General features: G+C 48.6%; 1 protein-coding gene across 1 annotated transcript in view; it reads left to right on the top strand.

Moving 5' to 3' along the window:
• The window catches only part of PAFAH1B2 (platelet activating factor acetylhydrolase 1b catalytic subunit 2), a 60,352-nt gene extending 42,594 nt beyond the window's left edge, over positions 1–17,758 (top strand). Inside the window, exons 3-6 of the mRNA XM_078682298.1 lie at positions 11,275–11,364; positions 13,979–14,095; positions 15,523–15,645; positions 15,891–17,758. Coding sequence (XP_078538424.1) covers positions 11,275–11,364; positions 13,979–14,095; positions 15,523–15,645; positions 15,891–16,169 — 609 coding nt within the window. The 3' untranslated portion in view covers positions 16,170–17,758. The remainder of the gene's footprint in view (positions 1–11,274; positions 11,365–13,978; positions 14,096–15,522; positions 15,646–15,890) is intronic.
• Positions 17,759–18,707: the final 949 nt, after the last annotated feature.

The following is an 18,707-nucleotide window of genomic DNA, read 5'->3' as shown; positions in this document are numbered from 1 at the left end:
CGGCTCTAGAGCCGACAAGCACTTCTTGGGCACTGCGGTTGCAGTGGCCAAGCACGATAATACAGCAGCCTGGTCACAGGCCAAAACCCCTACCATACGTAAGTGGCGACGAGGGGTGGATTTGTGCACGGCCCAAGAGGAACCCCTCTTTGAGGCCCGGGGATGTCCTGAAAAATTTGAAAAGGTTTGGGGCAAGTGGCTAAATTTGCTGTTTTGAATGCTGTGCATGTCTTTCACCCGTCTTGCTACATTGTTTTTTTTCTAAAAGATGGCTTGTTCAAGGGCATTGCATTCATGCCGAGTCTCCTGTTGTCTACTGGTGATGGACTTAGAAACATTGTGCACACCCATGCTGTCTCTGTATGTTTTTGTTTTTCTCAAATGCTAAGAAATTCGATTATCAAAAAAGAAATCCTGTTTTGGTTCCAAGATTAGCGTGCTGCTACTCAATGCTTTTTTAATGTTTCATCAGGGGTACCAAGCGCTATATGAATGCAAACCAATCCCTCTTCTATCCCTGCACTATCCTTTTCAACTCAAATAACACTCACATGTCCACCACTCAAATACATTTCATATTTCCCTATACTAACTCACCACTAATCCATTTTAAGTCCCAAAACAGCGTCCTACTTGCTAAAAAGCACTGACAGCCTCATCAGTAGTTGTAAGCACGATATAAATGCAGTTACAATTTCAATAGTAATTCCGAGCTTTGCAGTGCTTTGACCCAACAGAGCTGCAGTACTACAAAACAAGCATTTGAAATGCATTAGGTCTCACATTACTGAAAGTGTCAGCTATTTGCGTTGCAAATGATGATGTTTCTTGCAGGTTTTTTTTTGTCAAGAAATATCCCAGCAGTAGCATAAGTAATAAAATAAAACGTACACAGCAAGAAAAAATTGCAGTACCACAGGCTTATGCTAGGTTTAACTGCGGAGTTGTAAAGGGACCACTATTAGCCACATAAGGTACTGCATCCTCAATGCAGTTATAAAGAGACATGTTGCAGTTGAGCAGATGTTTCCATTTGTTTTTATTGGAAGTGAGATTTTTTGTAAGCATGAGTTTTAAAAATGCACCATTTTTTTTTTTTTTTAAACAAATTTTATTGACAGATTACACATATATTGCAGCACTCCACGCTCCGAAGTAAACTGCACATTGAATATAAAGCATCAAGACATTGGCAATCTATACATCATTTTGGATGCAAATGATTCATCAAACTGAAGAACTTCCCCCCCTCCCCCCCCCCCCCCCCCGGTTCCCCCCCAGCCGGATCCTGCCCACCCCGATCGCACGACATCGTCTCGCAGGTCCTCCAATGCAAACTACCGTCCAGTATAACATGTATACCCTCCATATGGCTTTCCTATCCCACCTCCTGATCCAGTTCCCGGTCTACGGGCGGTTCCAGCAAAGGCCCCTATACTCTGCCCATCTTTTCCATATCTTGTAGTGTTTTCGTGGGCATCCACGAGCTACGAAAATCGGCTGTTCCAGCCCCATACAGAAATCTAGGCCCTTTTTCCACACCAGGACTGAGGGACCGTCCAGTACATGTAGCAATCCTAATTGTGGTGTGCGCGGTAGCTCCCACCCCAGGACCTCCGTCAGGCAATCCCACACCCCTTTCTAAAACCTTGCTAACGAAACACAGCTCCACACCGTATGTATCTGTGTCCCTACCTCCCTGCCACACCGGAGACAATCTGGGGAAGCGATAAGGCCTGCTCGCCACAACCTTTCCCTTGTAAAGTAGACTCTATGCAAGTATTTAAATTGGATTAGTCGTAACTGCATTGCTATGGCAGCACCCCTGGGAGCCGCCAGCGCCTCACGCCAGTCCTCTTCCTCAAGTGCCCCTATATCCCTCTCCCATGATCCCCAGAGTTTCGACAGTGTAGTGGAGCAATGTATGACTAGTGTGCGATAAATACGGGAAATCTTTTTGTCCTGTAAATCCCCCATAAAGACCTTGGCTTCCAGGGGGCTAAACTCCGGCAGAGAATCGAGACCCTCAAGACTCGGTGCGAGGGCATGGCGGAATTGCAAATACCTAAAGAACTGGGACCGGTGAAAATCATATTCCTCACACAGGTCTTGGAAGGACTTAAGCGTTGTACCTGACATTATATCCCCAAAGACGATATACCAATATCGTCCCAGCCCCTGAAGCCCTGGAGAGGCACCAGAGCAGGCAGGCGGCCATTGTGCCACAGCGGGGTCTCTTGTGTCAGCCTGCCCCACCATCCCATGCGACGCAAGGCCTGCCTCCAAATTTGAAAAACTACCTGAGTGGCCGGCGGCAGCCCCTTTCGCAACTGCGCAGCGTAAAGGACCATATGCAAAGTATTGGAGCCCATGAGGTGTCGCTCCAGGGCATATGCTGGGTCTCCCCTATCTCCATACCACCACTCATTCAGTACCAAGAGATGAGAGGCCTGATAGTATGAAAGGATATCGGAGGTTGCCAAACCCCCATCGTAAGTGGACAGAAAACAGGTGCGTAGCGCCACCCGCACCGCTCCCCCGGCCCTCAGAAACTGCCCCAGTGCCGAGTTCACGTGCCGAAACCACTGGGTGGAGATCGGGTACGCGTGATTTTGTAGCTGGTAAAGTATATCAGTCAGGCCCGTTCCCACACAAAACCGTGAAGCTGCGCGTCCAGTCGCACCCATGCCGCCAGAGGTCCCATGGCCAGGGCAAACAGATATGGCGAGAGGGGGCATCCCTGACGTGTGCCACGCCCGATGGAGAATTTGGAAGATATGGCTCCTGCAACCCTGAACGATGCCGTCAGATCCGTATATAAAAGTTTCAAATAGGATAGGAAGTGGGGCCCTAGGTTGAGTCGAGGCAAAAGCGCAAATAGATAAACCCAGCTCAGGGAATCAAAGGCTCTGTCTATATCCGCCAAAAGGAGCGCCGCCTGGACCCCAGTGCCCTGTATTGCTGCCACCGCTACATGAGCCCTGCGTATATTGTGCCTAGTCGCCCTATCAGGCATGAACCCGGCCTGGTCTGGATGCACTAATCCCGCAATATGGGGTAGGAGACGATTGGCCAATGCTTTAGCCAAAATCTTAGCTTCAACATTGAGGAGGGATATGGGGCGGTATGAAGCATCTTGCTCCGGAGGCCTGCCTGGTTTCTGAAAGACCACTATCTCAGCATGGCGCCAATCTGCGGGGAGGCTACCCCTCTCCCTCGCCTCTTCCAGTGCAGCTCTATAGTGTGTACCTAACTGCAGGTGATACTTCTTATAGAATTCACGAGGGAACCCCAGGGCCTGTGCCAGCTCCTCTGCAGTTAAAGGAAGCTCCAAATGATCTCGCACTTCATCTGTCACAGCCCGCGGCGGCAAATCCGCAATAAACTTGTCCACCATATCTGCCGGTATGCACTCACGCGCGGTATACTGGGTCGCGTAGTACGCCGCGAAACTCTCGGCTTATACTCTAGGAACTGTAATTGGATCCCCTGCCACATCTAGGAGCCCCGGCAGAGTCTGCACCTGGGTAGCGTTTTGGCAGGGACGGTGGAGCATTGTCCCAGACTTGTCTCCCCATTAATAAATTTTGCTGCGCGTCGCCAACCACACTTGCCGCGCCTCGTCCAACAGTATCGACGCATAGGATTGCTGCGCTAGGAGAAGCTGCCCCACTGCCTGACTGTCCCCACCTACACTACACCTGTGCTCCAGGGCCTCTACCTCTGCCGCGGCTCTGACCAAGGCCTCCGGCGCGCCACTATGCAATGTCTACCCCCCGCAACGTGGGCTTCATGGCCTCCCACAGTGTCCCGGCCTCAGAGACCGATCCAGCATTTTCCTCCCAATAGTGTGCTATGGCGTCCCGTATGTGCTTCTGGTATTCCTCATTCTGTAGGTGCCATGTGGAGAGACGCCAGCGAAACGGCTGCCGCCCCCTGTCTAAGACAAATTCGACTATGACTGGGGAGTGATCCGAGAGCCCCCTAGATAGCACATTCGCCGACTCCACCCTACCTATTACTGAGCGAGGTACAAAGATATAATCCAGTCTACAAAAGGATTTATGGACCGCTGACAGGTAGGTGTACTCACTCCCACGTGCATGCAAATAACGCCATGTGTCCACCCAGTCCAGGCCCTGCACCAAATCTCCCAGTTTTGTAGCCCCACCAGCTATCTGACCTCCACAAGGCCGACACCTATCTACCTGCATATCCATGACATTGTTCCCGTCCCTCCCAACTACTGCTGGTGACTCGGGAATGTCAGCCCAAACTGTGAACAGCTTTTCTACCAACGACCATTGCAACGGGGGCGGGGCATACACACTACCCAGCACTAGGGACTCTTCTCCTACCATACCCCTGATAAATATGTACCTACCCTGTGGATCAACCCATTGGGCTGAGTGCATATAGGAGAGCCTTCGGTGAACTAAGATGGCCACCCCCCCCCCGAGACCCTCTGACAAAACCGGCATGGTACACCTGTAGATAGCCAAAGCGCTGTAAGCATAGTGTTTTGTTACCTAGTAGGTGGATTTCCTGCAACAGGAGGACATCGGCACGCTCTCTTTTTGCCTGGCGCAAAACAGCACCCTTTTTAACTTTGTCCAGCATGCCCCGCACATTCCAACTCAGGACCCTAAGAGATGCTCTGGGGCCTAAAGCCCTAGACTCTGCATTCGCCATTCAAAACCATGGAGGGAAGTGGTCCAATAACAGGCCACGAAGGTAAAGACAATAGGACCGTGGAGACTCTTTGACTGTCGTGCGAGCAATCCCCTCAAACCTTCGAAGTAACATACTGAACTTCCCCCCCCCAACCCATACCTCAAAAACGCTGAAGTACCTGTCGCGGTATAGACCGCTCCTGACCACAAACGGGAGCCCGGAGATCGGTCACACCAATGGATCCGGTCAACCTACTCATAAACCCAAACCCCCCCCACCCCCAACTAGCCCTGAGCAATGGGGAAATAGGTCCCGCCTCACGCTCTTCTCCCCCCACCCCACATCCAATAGAGGCAGCGTGTCCCATGCATTACATATACCACCAGCCCCCCAATGAGGGCACACCACAGTGGTGCCCGAGGCAAACCAGGCATAACTGATCACAGTGGCATCTAATACTCCCCTGTCCGTGCTCTCAGTGTTCAAGGATCCACTATCTGGGGATCAGGAGCGCCTCCAGTGGCCTCCGCGGCCTCCGCTGAGTCTGTCCGTCTTCCGAATCTGGAACGCCAGTTGCTACTCCCTCCCGGCCCCGAAGTCCTGCGCGAGCGTGCCTCATTCTGCGGGGAGCCTGAGTCAAGGCCCGGCAGGGTATAAACTCTTACTTTTACCGTCTCATCAGTCCATTGGAAGACCTATTCTGGAGTGTCAAAAAAATGGGTGCGAGACTGAAATACCACCCGCAGCCGAGCAGGATAGAGCAGCGCATAAGGGAGCTTGAGATCCCGGAGTTTTGTCTTTGCTGCTGTAAATGATTGTCGCTGCTGCTGCACAAGTCTCGTATAGTCTGGAAATATAAAAATCCGTTGATTGTCGTACATAAGCGCCTCCTTCGCCCGCGCCTGCTGCAGTATAACATCTGGATCGTGATAGTTCAGGAGCTTAGCAATCACAGACCCAGGACGGGACCCCACTGGCGGCTTCTGGACCAACAGAGCGGGGTGGGGTGCGCCCGCTCTATCACAAAGCATCTCGATAGGGAGTCCGGGGGAGCCAGCTCTCCAACCACTGGGCCAAGAATTTTTCCATGCCGCCCTTCTCGCAGCCCTCCGGCAGGCCCACAAAGCGTAAATTGTTCCGCCGGGCCCGTCCTTCTGCAACCTCAACCCGGAGCGCCAGGTTTTTCTGGATACTTTCCATGCTCGCAACCTTACGTTTCAGGGCCGCCATGTCATCCTCCACCCCTGAAATCCTGGTTTCAGCCTCAATGATGCGGGCCACCGCGTTACGCAAGTCTTGTCGCAGAAGGGTAACATCTGCTCCCATAGCCCCTATTTTCGCATCCAACATGTCTCTAGACTGAGTTATGGCTGCCATCAGCGCTGCGTTATCTGGCCCCGGGTTGGGCTGGCCCCCTGCCGCCCCGGCTCCTCCACCCGGCCCCGTGAATTTGTCCATGGGCCCATGTTTAGAGGTGGTACTACCACGGCCTCCTCTCGTCATCATGGGCAGCGGGTCAAGGCCTCCTCTGTGTGCGCAACCCCACCAATCACCAGTGCCTCTATTCCGGGTATGAGCAGACCTCCTCGCAGCAGCTCGCCGGCACACAGCTCTCGGGGCGGCCGTACCTCTTCACCCTCCAAGGCGTCGTATCATATGTTCCAGTCCTGCAAGGCCTCCAGTGGGGCTCCCACTATCGCCCCGCTGCAGCGGGGGTCACCCCTCGTTGTGCCCGGCTCCCCAGGGATCACGGCCATCCTCAACGCCACCAGTCGGCCCCGACTGCATCAGTCTACAGGACCCCCGCCTGGAGTATTGTCTCAGTGGAGAGGCCCCCAGTCTGATGTGAAGCGCCCCCTCCGGGTCGATGAATCGGGGTGGGGGGGCCCCCGTGAGAGCCCAAGCTGGTCGCAGGTCGTGGGGCTCACTACCCTTCCAGGGTGGGGGGGGGGGAGATTGTTGGTGAGTTCTGGATTGCCCGCCCTCCGTCACCGCCGCGGCCCGATCTGACCGCCGATGTAGTAGCCACCCGCTCCTCCACACCTGCTGCCTGCCGGATCCCAACTCCAGCCACTGCCAAGTAGGATCCAAATTGTGGGTTGCCGGGCCCCCCACACACCGTGAGAGGGGCTCCCCGCCCGCTCCTCGGCACCGGCGCGGTCCGAGCCGACCGCCGGATCAGCTGCAGCCTGCCCCCTAGATTCTGCTTCTCCACGGGTTTCCCGCCATACACCCCAGAGGGGGAGGAAGGGAAACACGCCTCCTTACTTGTGGCCCTGAGGGGCCCGCTGCTGCCAGAAGTCACCACACACGCCAGCACCCGGGTCCACTCCCCGGGGGAAACACCAAAATTGAGGCCCCGGCTTCACGGTGCTGGCCAGGCCGCACCACTGCATCTTCCCCCAAGGCCGACTCTGCAGCTCTCTGTTCCCGCCACTCCCGGTCTGCCAGCGGGGCCCGGGGCCGATCCAATAGGCCCGAAGAGCAAGGGCACCCAACAGGGACCAGCGCCACTCGTCCCTTGCCGCCCGCACTGGTCCGCTGCCGGGGTCCACTAAACTCGAGGTCCCCGGCTGCACCTCGCGGCGTAGGCCCCACAGCACCGGATCGCGTTCTCCGGCCCTGTTTGTGCTCTGCCAGCTGGGACTACACACAGGACCTGTCGCTGGCTTCCGTACTCGTTCCACACCTCCGGGGCACAGTGGGGCTGAGGGGAACCAGGATGAATCGGCGGATATATTATCGGCGGGACGGAGCTCTCTTAGGCTGTGGCCGCCATGTCGGCTCTCTTGGCCATGAAAAAAAAATGCACCATTGTTGTTTATTAATAGTGCATTTTTTTAAACGCAAGGTAACAAAATCTCACTTTGATAAAAAAAATGGAAACATATGCTCACCTGCAATCTTTCTCTTTATTATTGCACTTGCAGCCCGTCCCGACGTTGTCCGGGTATGAATTGCTGCCGGCCAGTAGTATATTGTTTTTTAGGATTTCGTTTTGATAGCATTTCTTATCTGTGATAGGCCTGTGAAACGCTCCGATTCACAGTGCACTGCTGATGCACTTAAGAGTGCGCGTTCAGTAGTGTATGAACTCAAGTTTCCCTACTTTATTTTTCCTTGCAATATTATATAGCGCAAACTCGACAACATGGCAGGAGCACAATTTACATTACAAAAGAACACATTCATTTGTGGTAGGCACGGAGAGACAAAGCGATTTGCCTGGAATCACAGGATGTTGAGCTGATGCCGAGATTCGAACGTAGCTCCTCAGCTCTAAAGTTCGCGATTCTAGAACTTGTGGCGGGAGGTGTGTCTAAACGTGTATGTCGGTGCTGGCCATCAATGAGAGAGACATGTGAGATGTGAGCCGCCGTGCCACCAATGTATTTACCGGGGGAGGGTAAACACCCATCTTTATATATTTTTATTTTTTTATTTTACTTGAGTTTTAAATAGCGCTGGCTAGACCCGGAGGTATCAGACCGCTTTACATTAGGAAAGTTACATAGGTTACAGGTTACACATAGTTACAGAGAATACATCAGTTACAAGTTACATCAGTTGTTCCATGTCGAAGGGAAAGTAAAAGGGTAACGGGGAGGGAGATAAGGTGGAGAGACGAAGGAAAGACTGTCCAATGTCCGGCTGGGTAGGAGACGGCCGGGGGGGAAGACCACAGCCCATCTCCTCAGTAGCTATCAGGTAGCTCCACCGGACATCAGCCAAACAGCTAGGTCTACCCATTATTAGCTACCCATTATTCCGCAACTTTCTTTCTGCATACCATCACTCCGCATACTTTCATTACGAAAGTACCATGACTCCGCAATGCCATTATAACGCATGGCATTACATTTTATATGCTTTTACCACGCATACATTTACAACGAAATTCGTTGTAAATGCATGAATGGTAAAAGCATTTTTTTTTCTAATGTTTGGATAAGGTAAGAATGGGTATAGGGGTATATGTTTTGGGGTACTGAGGTATATGTTTTGGGGTGTTTGGGTATTTTAAGGGTTCAGATATAGTTTTGGGTTATGAAGTACAGGGGTAGTTTTAGGGATAGGTATGGGTTTTGGGGTACAGGGGTATTTTAGGGTTCAGGGGTAGGTTTGGGTTTTGGGGTACAGGGGTATTTTAAGGGTTCAGGGCTAGGTTTGGGGTACAGGGATATTTAGGGTTCAGGGGTAGGTTTGGGGTACAGGGTTATTTTTAGGGTTCAGGGCTAGGTTTGGGTTTCGGGGTACAGGGGTATTTTTAGGGTTCAGTGGTAGATTTGGGGGTACATGGGCATTTAAGGGTTCAGGGCTAGGTTTGGGTTTTGGGGTACAGGGGTGGTTTTGGGGTACAGTGGTATTTTTAGGGTTCAGGGCTAGGTTTGGGTTACAGGGGTATTTTTAGGGTTCAGGGCTAGGTTTGGGTTTTGGGGTACAGGGGTATTTTTAGGGTTTAGGGATAGGTTTGGGTTTTGGGGTACAGGGTATATTTATAGGGTTAAGATGGGTTACTGTTTAAGGGTGTTGGGGTATTTTAAGGAGTAAGGGTGGGTTATGATTATGGGGTGCAGGGGTATTTAAAGGGAGCAGGGTGGGATTAGCACACGATATGAGACATGGCATGAAGGGCGGAACGTAGCACACGCCCCCAGCGTTTGTCACGCCCCCCAGCACACGCCCACAACACAGACACGCCCACAAGGGACTACTTTGCTGGCACTGTTCTTTTACCTTTTAAATGTATATGGTGGGCGTCTGCAGAGCCTATGTCCTTCTGCTGAAACAGCCCTTTCCAATGCTGTATTGGGTGTTGTGATTGGTGCTGTGGTTCCTGAGATTACCCGCCTCAAAGGTTTGGGCTCTCTCTTTATTATATTAGTATAGCTATAGATTAAGGGTGCAGTCACTTATATGGCTAATAGAAGTCCTTTTGCAACTCCACAGGAACACCTAGTAACAGCCCATAGTACTACACCCTTGCTTTTTTTTCATGGATTTTCTTTTATTAATTATGCTACAGCCAATAGCTCACACTTTCAGTGATGCGAGAGCAATTGCATTGCAAATGCTTGTTATACATTGGTGTTGATCTCGTTATTGAGTTGTGTGGATCGTTTATTGACTATTGTGTGTATTTGTAGTTGAATTGCACTTCTCTTTGATAAACCTAAGGCTGCTCGACCACACTGCTCCCTAAAAGAGCACCTTGGGATTGCCATAGCAAGCCCCCTGTCTGCTCATAAGGGAACCCAGGGACTTTTTAAATTATATCTCATTTGAGGTATCATATAAAAAGTTGGCTTCCTACACATCCCATAAGGTTGTACATATTATTTACATATTTATAGAGATATGAATTGCATGAATCAGGCGTCACCCAAGCCCTCATCACTAGCAAGCTGGACAATGGTAAGTCACTCTGTGGTGAAATCAACATTCAACTAACCAGAAGGCTCCAGACCATACACAACTCGGAGCTAGGCTCACCCTTCACTTCCCACCCTTCACGCACAGCACTGCGCACCTCAAAGAGCTCCAATGGCTCCCAACCCACAAACAATGACTTTTCAAAGTCCTCATGAACACATATATAGCCTTGCTCAATATAGGCCCCACATACCTCACCAACTGCATACACTTCTATAAACCAACCAGATTCTTCTGCTCATCTGGACTCGTACTCGCACCCCCTCCCCACTCAAATACGCAGAACCAGATCTGGCAGTCATGACTTCTCCTACCTCGACCCTAAAGCCTGGAATGATTTTCCCCTGTATATCAAAGCCTCCTCCGCAGTTTTTGAATTCCACGAGAAACTGTAGACCTGGCTCTTCACCCTTCTCCAACACTAGCTTGGCCCATACAGCTCCTGCTTCAGTGTCAGGATACTCTCCCAGGTGAGTTACATGCTATACAGATACACACATCACAACTATAGGGAAGGTGATAAAAAGGAAGAGGGAGGAATTTGGATTGGAATAAGTGAGGAAGAAGAGCAGTCTGTGAAAGAGGGTTTGGCCTTGCAAATTGAGAGAGTGCGCTATAGTGTAGAAAGAGAGTGGCTAGTTGAGCCCTTTTAGTGGGGCAACTTCCGTCATGTACTCTAAGCAAACGATTACCTCCTCATTCCAGGTCATTCCGGACACTGTCTCTGGTCCTGACCTTTTCCGCTGCAAATAATTATTTTTAAGTGTTAGTCTAAGTAATTTAATGGAATAGGAAGCCACCCAGGATGCATTTTGTGATTACAGAAATGGAAGTCCTGGAAACAGTTTCATTAATGACTTGGAAGAAGGTGATCTCCTACTAAGAAGTATGTATTCAATTTCCTATTTGGTATAGTGGGGGTAGAGCTACAGATTGGGCCAAACTATGCCACAGTTGTCTTAATCTTGTAACTCCAGACTTTCATTACGGATGGCAGAAACCAACGGCTAGAAGAATGAGAGCACTGATTATTTGTTTTCTTGGTTGTGACCTGCTTTTGGAACCACCATTTAAATAACTCCTGTGGTGCAAGGCACCAGGATGCAAGATGGCAGTTACTCAAGTTTGTGTCAGTGAACCGAGGTAATTTTTTTCTTTAACTTACAGCACCTCCGGTTTGTCCTGGATTGCAAAGATAAAGAGCCTGAAGTTTTATTCGTGGGTGATTCCATGGTGCAAGTGCTTCAGCAGTATGAGGTAAGGTTTGGTGCTTGGAGACAGAATATGTTTGGCATCCCTTAACCCTAAATGGCCATTGATGTGCATTGAATGAAGAGGTATTGGTAAAATGCCTGTCCAAGGACTATTTAAAGGTAACCGCAGTTACCACAGTGGCCATTACTGTATTTAAATAAAGTGAAGTGTTGGAAAAGCCCTGCTTGATTGGCAATCAAGACATATATAATCTATTAAAGCTGCTCTGCCTGGCTCATGTTGGGGGTTTTGTGTATAGTAAAGTCATCTTTTGCTCCTTAGGGCTAGATCTGCACTGTCAATCAATCATTTAATCAATCGGTCCTTGCATAGCACGGCGTATCACCCCTGAGGGTATCCAGGGCTGCGTTGCTGTGCTTTGTCGAAGAGCCTGGTCTTGAGTTTCTTGTACAAGTCTGCCAGCGAAGGTGATGTTCAGATGTGGAGGGGTGTGGGGCGTTCCAGGATTTGACGGCAAGGTGAGAGAAGGAGCGACCTTCGCTGTGGCTACGGTGGAAGCACAGTGACTGCCAAGGCGGGGGAGCGACGTTTTCTGGATCGTTTGAATTTCCGGTGGTGACTCAAGTATGCTGGTCCTTGGTCATGGAGGGCTTTGTAGGCGTGTGTCATTAACTTGAATTGGCATCTTTTCTGGATGGGGAGCTAGTGGAGGTTTCTCAGGTGCATGGTGATGTGTGTCCGTTTGGGCAGCTTGAGGATCAGTCTGGCCGCTGAGCTCGGTGTCATCTGGACCCTTCTCATGAGATTGATGGTGGTGCCTGTGTACAGTGCGTTGCCACAGTCCAGAAGGCTGGTGATTATTGCTTTGTGACTTTTTGCTGGTGCTTGTGGGGAGCCATTTGAAGATTGTTCGGAGCATGCAGTGTGTGTGGAAGCAGGTAGAGGAGACAGTATTGATCGGTTGTTTCATGGTGAGCTTGCTGTCCAGTACGATACAGAGGTTGCAGGCGTGGTCTTTTTTTTGGGGGGGGGGGGGGGTCCGAGTTCCACGGGTCACCAGGTGTCATTCCAGAGGGAGGTATGGTTGCCAAAGATCTGCACTTTGGCCTTGTCAATGTTAGGCTTCAGACAGTTGTCCTTCATCCAGGCTGTGACGCTCTACATGCAGTTATGGAAGTTGATCTTCGTTGTAATGGGGTCTGCTGAGAGCGAGAGGATGAGCTGGGTGTCGGCGTAAGATATGATGATGATATCGTAGGTTCTGATGATGTTGGCTAGAGGAGTCGTGTAGATGTTGAAGAGGGTGGAGCTGAGAGATGAACCTTGGGGGATGCCTCAGATGGTGCTCTTGGATTGCAAGGTGAAGGGTGGTGCGAATTCTCTATGTGCATTCCGTGAGGAATGTTGTTCATCTGTGTGTGCTTCCTTTGATTCCGATCTGGTGCAGTCTTTTGATTAGTGTGGGGTGTAAAACAGCCAGAAGACTGCGGAGGGGTCGAAAAGGATAAGGGTGGCCGATTCTCCTCTGTCGAGGAGGGTGCAGATGTCGACCTTGGCAGTGATCAGGGCGGTCTTGGTGCTGTGGTTGGCTCTGAAACCAGATTGAGAGGGGTCTAGCAGGTTGTTTAGCTCCAGGTGTTCGGTGAGCTGACGGTTGATGGCCCTCTCCAGGACTTTGATGGGAAACGGGAGTAGCGAGATGGGGTGGTAGTTCTGGAGATCACTGGGGTCTGTGGAGGGTGTCTTGAGGGAAAGTCTAATCTCAGATTGCTTCCATGTGTCGAGAAAGGTGGCTGTGGCGATGGATGCTTTGAGGGTGGTGATGAGTTGGTGATGGTTCTTGTCACTGGGGTTTAAGAGGCGGTGGAGGCATGGGTCGAGGGTGCTTCTGAGTGGATGGAGTTCATTATGGTTGTGTTATCCCATGTGCTGAGCTGTTCTCATGCAGTGAGATGGTGGTCGAGGACGGCTTCCGTAAAAGTGGTGTGGCTGAGGAGGTCAGTGGTTTGGGGGTCAAAGTTCCTGGAGATAGTAGATATCTTGTTGGTGAAGTGATTTGCTAACACGTCACAGAGTTCCTGTGAGGGAGGGATCAAGTTCTCATGGCTGCTGGGCAGGAGAACTCTTGGACTGTCTTGAAGAGTTCCTTGGTGTGGTTCGCACTAGCCTCCATGCGGTTTGCAAGAGACTCCTTTTTCGCGTCTTTTAGTTGGTGATATTTGATGAGAGCTGACTTGAAGGTGGCTCTGTCTGTGTCGTCTCTGTTGGTGCTATCTAGTTACAAATTAAGTAGCACTTAAAACGGCCCCCTTGCACTGTAGCAGGTCAGCGAGCAACACTACTCATCCATGTTTGCTAATTGCCTAACCTACTCATTATTGCAGAGAGACCCGACCACGTCCAGCTAGGGGATCTTCTTAGATCTAGATCTGAAGTAAACTATAGAGATAATGTGTTATCCTATATGCCTATTGCAAGTCTAAATCATGATTTTCACTCATTCCTCAGTTCAAACATGCTGTAAGCACCAGCTGATGGCATTAGTATAGCTGTCCGACTTTGAACAAACCCGTTTCATTTTGTAATCCATCGTGTTTTTCTTCTTGTGAATTTGCAGAATGACAGCTTCATTGATGTTTCTCTTTTATGTTTCCAGCTATGGAGGGAGCTCTTCTCTCCCCTTCATGCCCTGGGCTTCGGCATCGGTGGAGATAGGACAGAGCACTTGCTTTGGAGGCTGCAAAACGGGGAACTTGAGAACATCAAGCCTAAGGTACTGGGTTTTTCGGAAGAGGGAGTGAGTTGGCATTGATGGACTGAGTGCCACTTCTAGGAAGCTTGTGCAGTGTGTCCCATTTCAAGAAGACGTTGCACATTGGTGGTGGAATGGCTATCCTTGTACTCTGTAGGCTTACTCGGGCCACAAATTTACCTCCTGTGCCAATCTGTTATCAGCGAATGGCCTGGAAACCGTTTTTCATGGTAACGCCATTAATACTCAATGCAGGGATGCCAAGTTGGCATTGACCAATTTAAAGTTGATGTTTGATCATATGCCTGGAGACATAGCCCATTAAAATGGGAGCTTGTAATATGGGACTGTGCCATATTACAGTTGCATTCACCGGGACAAAGATACCCTGGAGGAACATGTTAAGTGTGCACGAACTAGCCAGCGGGGTATAGATGTCCACTATTGACAAAGGGCAAGAAGGAATCCAGGGACAACAAACGGGTGCAGTCATAGACACAGGGCATGGCGCTCCTTAAAAGATACCAACAGTGGTGCAGGAACAGCACTATCAAAGTCTTTGTAGTTACGCGTGGCACCTCACTTGTGACCTAAACGAGAGGATTTATAGGTCAGTGTAAGATTGTACCCAGTCTCATGAAGGCCTTAAAGGTCCCCTCAAAGGGCAAGGAAGCCACCCAGAAGGAGCAGCATGTGAGCTAAACGAATGCTCCATAGTTCTATGCTGTACGCTATCAGCACCATATGGTCTTCCACATAAAGTAAAAGCCCATGCACTTCAGTGGAGGTTTAAATAAAAACGTAGCTATTTATTTATTTGGAATGATACAGCTAGGTTTCGTCTGAGCCAAGATTATTTAGTGAAGGTGTGAACTGACACATTCAGGACCTGTTCAGTCGTGTCATAATTAGGTGCCTAATGTACACATTTCAGTTATTTTGCTTCCCGTCCTGACACTTAATCACTGCCCCAAATCTGTGGTCTTTAGAGTCCTGCAGTTCCAGAAAGGCAGAGAAACAGCATTGTGGAAGCGCATATAGCTTTTTGTTCTGTCATCTCCTGAAGTATGTGTTTAAATAAATTTGATGTGAGGAGTTACCAATATCTGGGTTTTAGAGATTGTTTTTGGTCAAGGTTCCTTGCATAGGGGTGTCTCTCTAGACCGCTTAAGTTGAAGTCATGCCTTTCATTTATTTAGTGATGATAAAAAATGTAATGAAAACATATTTGTAAAGCACCCTAAACCCAAAGGTGTCAGTGCTAAGCCAAAGAGTGACTGTGCCTGCAGAGCCTGAAAACCCAAGGTAAAGAATTATGAAGATGAGCATAAATGTTTGAACCTGTACCCCACAGATTCATCGATGGCTGTCATTTGATGAATCACGCACACAAGAATATCAGGACTTGAGTCAACCTCAAACATAACACACCTGATTTTCCCCTGCAGGTTATTGTTGTCTGGATCGGAACAAACAATATTGAGAACACAGCGGAGGAAGTGGTTGGTGGCATTGAAGCCATTGTGAAGCTCATTAACCGGTTACAGCCGCAAGCTAAGATTATTGTAATGGTAGGTAACCCTGGCTAGATATGCTCACATCTTGCACTCTTCATTGTGGTGGTGTTTGACTTGTTCATTATTGTGCCATATTTCATGACCATAGCAGTTCAAAGTTCATTAGGATGTTTTCAGAGAAATCAGTTTGTGTGATTACACATGTGACCTGGAAGCCCAAAGGGCCCAGAGATTTCTGAAAAGCGCATAAAATCTAAGGTGACAGATTGTGTTATGATTGTCATTCTTTTCTTTTTTAGGGTCTGCAGCCACGAGGTGAGAAGCCTAACCCACTGCGGCAAAAGAATGCAAAGGTGAACCAGCAACTCAGAGTGGCTCTTCCTAAACTCCCCAGGGTGCAGCTATTGGATGTGGATGTAGGCTTTGTGCACTCAGACGGAACTATCTCGTGCCATGATTTGTTCGACTTCCTGCACTTGACGCCCACGGGCTATACTAAAGTCTGTAAACCTCTCCATGAACTGATCATGCAGCTGCTGGAGGAAACACCAGAAGAAAAACAGGCCACTCTGGCTTGACATGCTTCTTCTGGGGTTTGGCCCTATTGAATCATTCTTTATTTCATTACTGATAAGTTTCATTCCCAGAAACCCTACCAAGGACTGTTTCTTTCCCAAATTTATGCCGGCTGTATGGATAAAGCGGTCACGTTAGGGCAAGGGATGGGCTAAGAAATTACATGAGCATGCTTAGCTGAGTTCTAAAGAAAAAGGCACAGAGCGGCACTGTTTGCTCCTGGTGGTTTACATTTAGGAGGCATGTTGTTCTGTGGTGACCAAATGCAGTAATGGAAACCTTCAGATTGGTTAAGCAGGGACTGTTTGCTGATTCCCTTGGAGACAGAATTACATCTTAACATCTACTGAACTTGGTGCCATAAAGATGTGCTGTTTTGAAGCCTGAGCATCTCCCAGTAGTGAGGCTGTTAAAATATTGGATATAAGGGCCATACACTACTCTTAAACTATCAGTACAATTGCACAGGTGTTTAGCTAGTCTGCCTTTGTGCTGAAAATTGGCTTATGAGTTCTAAATGTCTCCTGTCTCCCTATCTTGCTCCCACTGACTTTTTCTTTAGTTGTCATGTGAAGCTGAAGTGCTGCAGCATCCTGCAGCTGCCTCATACCCACCTCACTTCGCAACCATTTGATTGGGAGACTGCTATCGTAATGTTAGGTTTGTCCGCTCCTTTCTCGCGTCCCTCATGAGATCTGGGGGTGGGGCAGTTCTTGATGTTAAAATCATTCTCATTCCTCATGTGCATATCCTTTCTCATCGTCGTGCATCTGGTCTAGCTCCCGTTGCTTAAGCACCATGCTGGTTCTGTAAATAGTCATTTACCTTGTAAATTCACCGCCTCTGTCAATATTTTCATAGCATGTTTGATTCCGGTGTAGTATAACGTTGCATCCAAAATTCCCTGCTAAATCGTTTTCCATCTTCTCCTTTCTCTGGGGTTAATCACTGTCTCTTCTAAAGGGAGTCTTTAAGTGGAAGAGCAGATACCCTATAAACCCTCAGCATGGTTTCCCACTCTAGACAACAGTGTAGCTGGCACACATTCTGTCCTCAAAAGAAATAGGTTGGCAGATGTGCTATCAGCATCGTACGTGGCAAGCTGTCCTCACTTTTCCCCTTCCATGACCTTATCAAAGAAAGTATATCCTTGTTCATCGAACTTTAACAGCTAATGCCACCAGTGACACACTATTTGTCTCTGGAATCTTGCACTCCGTCTGCTGTGCTGTAAGTCCCAAGGACGGGCCAGTTCAAAAAAGGGACTTCTTCATAGCAAGACTTCTCAGTTGTATATAGTGTGTAGTTTGTAGCTTGCAGAGTAAATAGACCCAGCCTTCTCGTATGGTTGACTGGCTCCTCCAGTAGATGCTGCTTCTGTTGTGTGCTGTTGAGGTAGTTGTGCTTTGTGTATATAGTGTTGCTTGAGAGCATTGTGTGACTGCAGTAGATCCCGGGGACCATGACTTTCACTTGATGTTGTGCTCAGTGTCTTGTTCCCAATGTTTTGTCTTTCACCCTGTATGCATTATTTTTAATTTTGTCACCTTTTCCATTCCACTCCTTGAAAGAAAGATTGTTTTTTTCCAAACATGGCTAATTGTATTTTTTTTTGTGTTTACATTTCTGGCTTATTGAGTATTAAATATTGCTTATAAAGGGAGCATTTGTCAGTACTGGAATAGGAATCGTGGAGTTCGAGCTTCATTTTACTACTGTCACTGCTGTGGTATTTGACTGGAAGATAATTTTTGTGTCCATGCATGATGATTCCTGGCTTCTGTCCTTGTTTCTACGACTCTGGCTCCTTCTTAGTCTGATATTTAGACTTTCTCCACATAAATCCGCATTCTTTGGTGTGATCTTTGATTTATTTATGCCAAATCTTTGTTTCTGCTACATTGTGACCACAACACACAGCATACTTTACCTATTTGTAGTTGCCCATTATGTGGTGTAATGAAATCGGCAAAGGAACCATGTGCCTTGCGTATGCCGATTGATCATGGTAGTCACTGTATTAAAAATTGCCAAGCATGTCAAGACATGCGTTGAGAGTGTCAGCACACAGTAGAGCTCCTTTAACTCTCTTTATTGCATCCACCATGTACAAGCAAAGCCACAGCTTGGCTAACCTTTTTTCCAACTGTCCCCTTATCGTCAGGGCATAACACTCCAAATGATGCTCACAGAACTCCAAGGGTTACATCATCATTAAAGAAGCATGTACAACTATGCATAGGCCATAACACATCTTCCCCCCCCCCAATAATAACTCAAGAACAGTACATAATGTTTATTCGAAAACAAATAGGAAAAGTAAACAGAAATGATGTAACAACTTAAAGACAATGGAAGGCTTCATACTCTACCTAATCCTACTATGCTATATAACAGAAAATACAAGGGTAAAAAGAAAACTGCTAAAATACATGATGACATTTCACACAAGCTCCAACAAAGAGCATTCTTACCCTATAAGAGTGTAACTAACTCACAACATAATCCTTCAGAAAGATTAGGCTCCTCTTGACGTGGGC

This window comes from Lissotriton helveticus, chromosome 3_1 (assembly GCF_964261635.1).
Source record: "Lissotriton helveticus chromosome 3_1, aLisHel1.1, whole genome shotgun sequence".
In the NCBI taxonomy this organism is placed as follows: domain Eukaryota; kingdom Metazoa; phylum Chordata; class Amphibia; order Caudata; family Salamandridae; genus Lissotriton; species Lissotriton helveticus.
The sequence above is the reverse complement of the archived record's forward strand: the minus strand, read 5'-3'. Positions and strand labels throughout refer to the sequence as shown.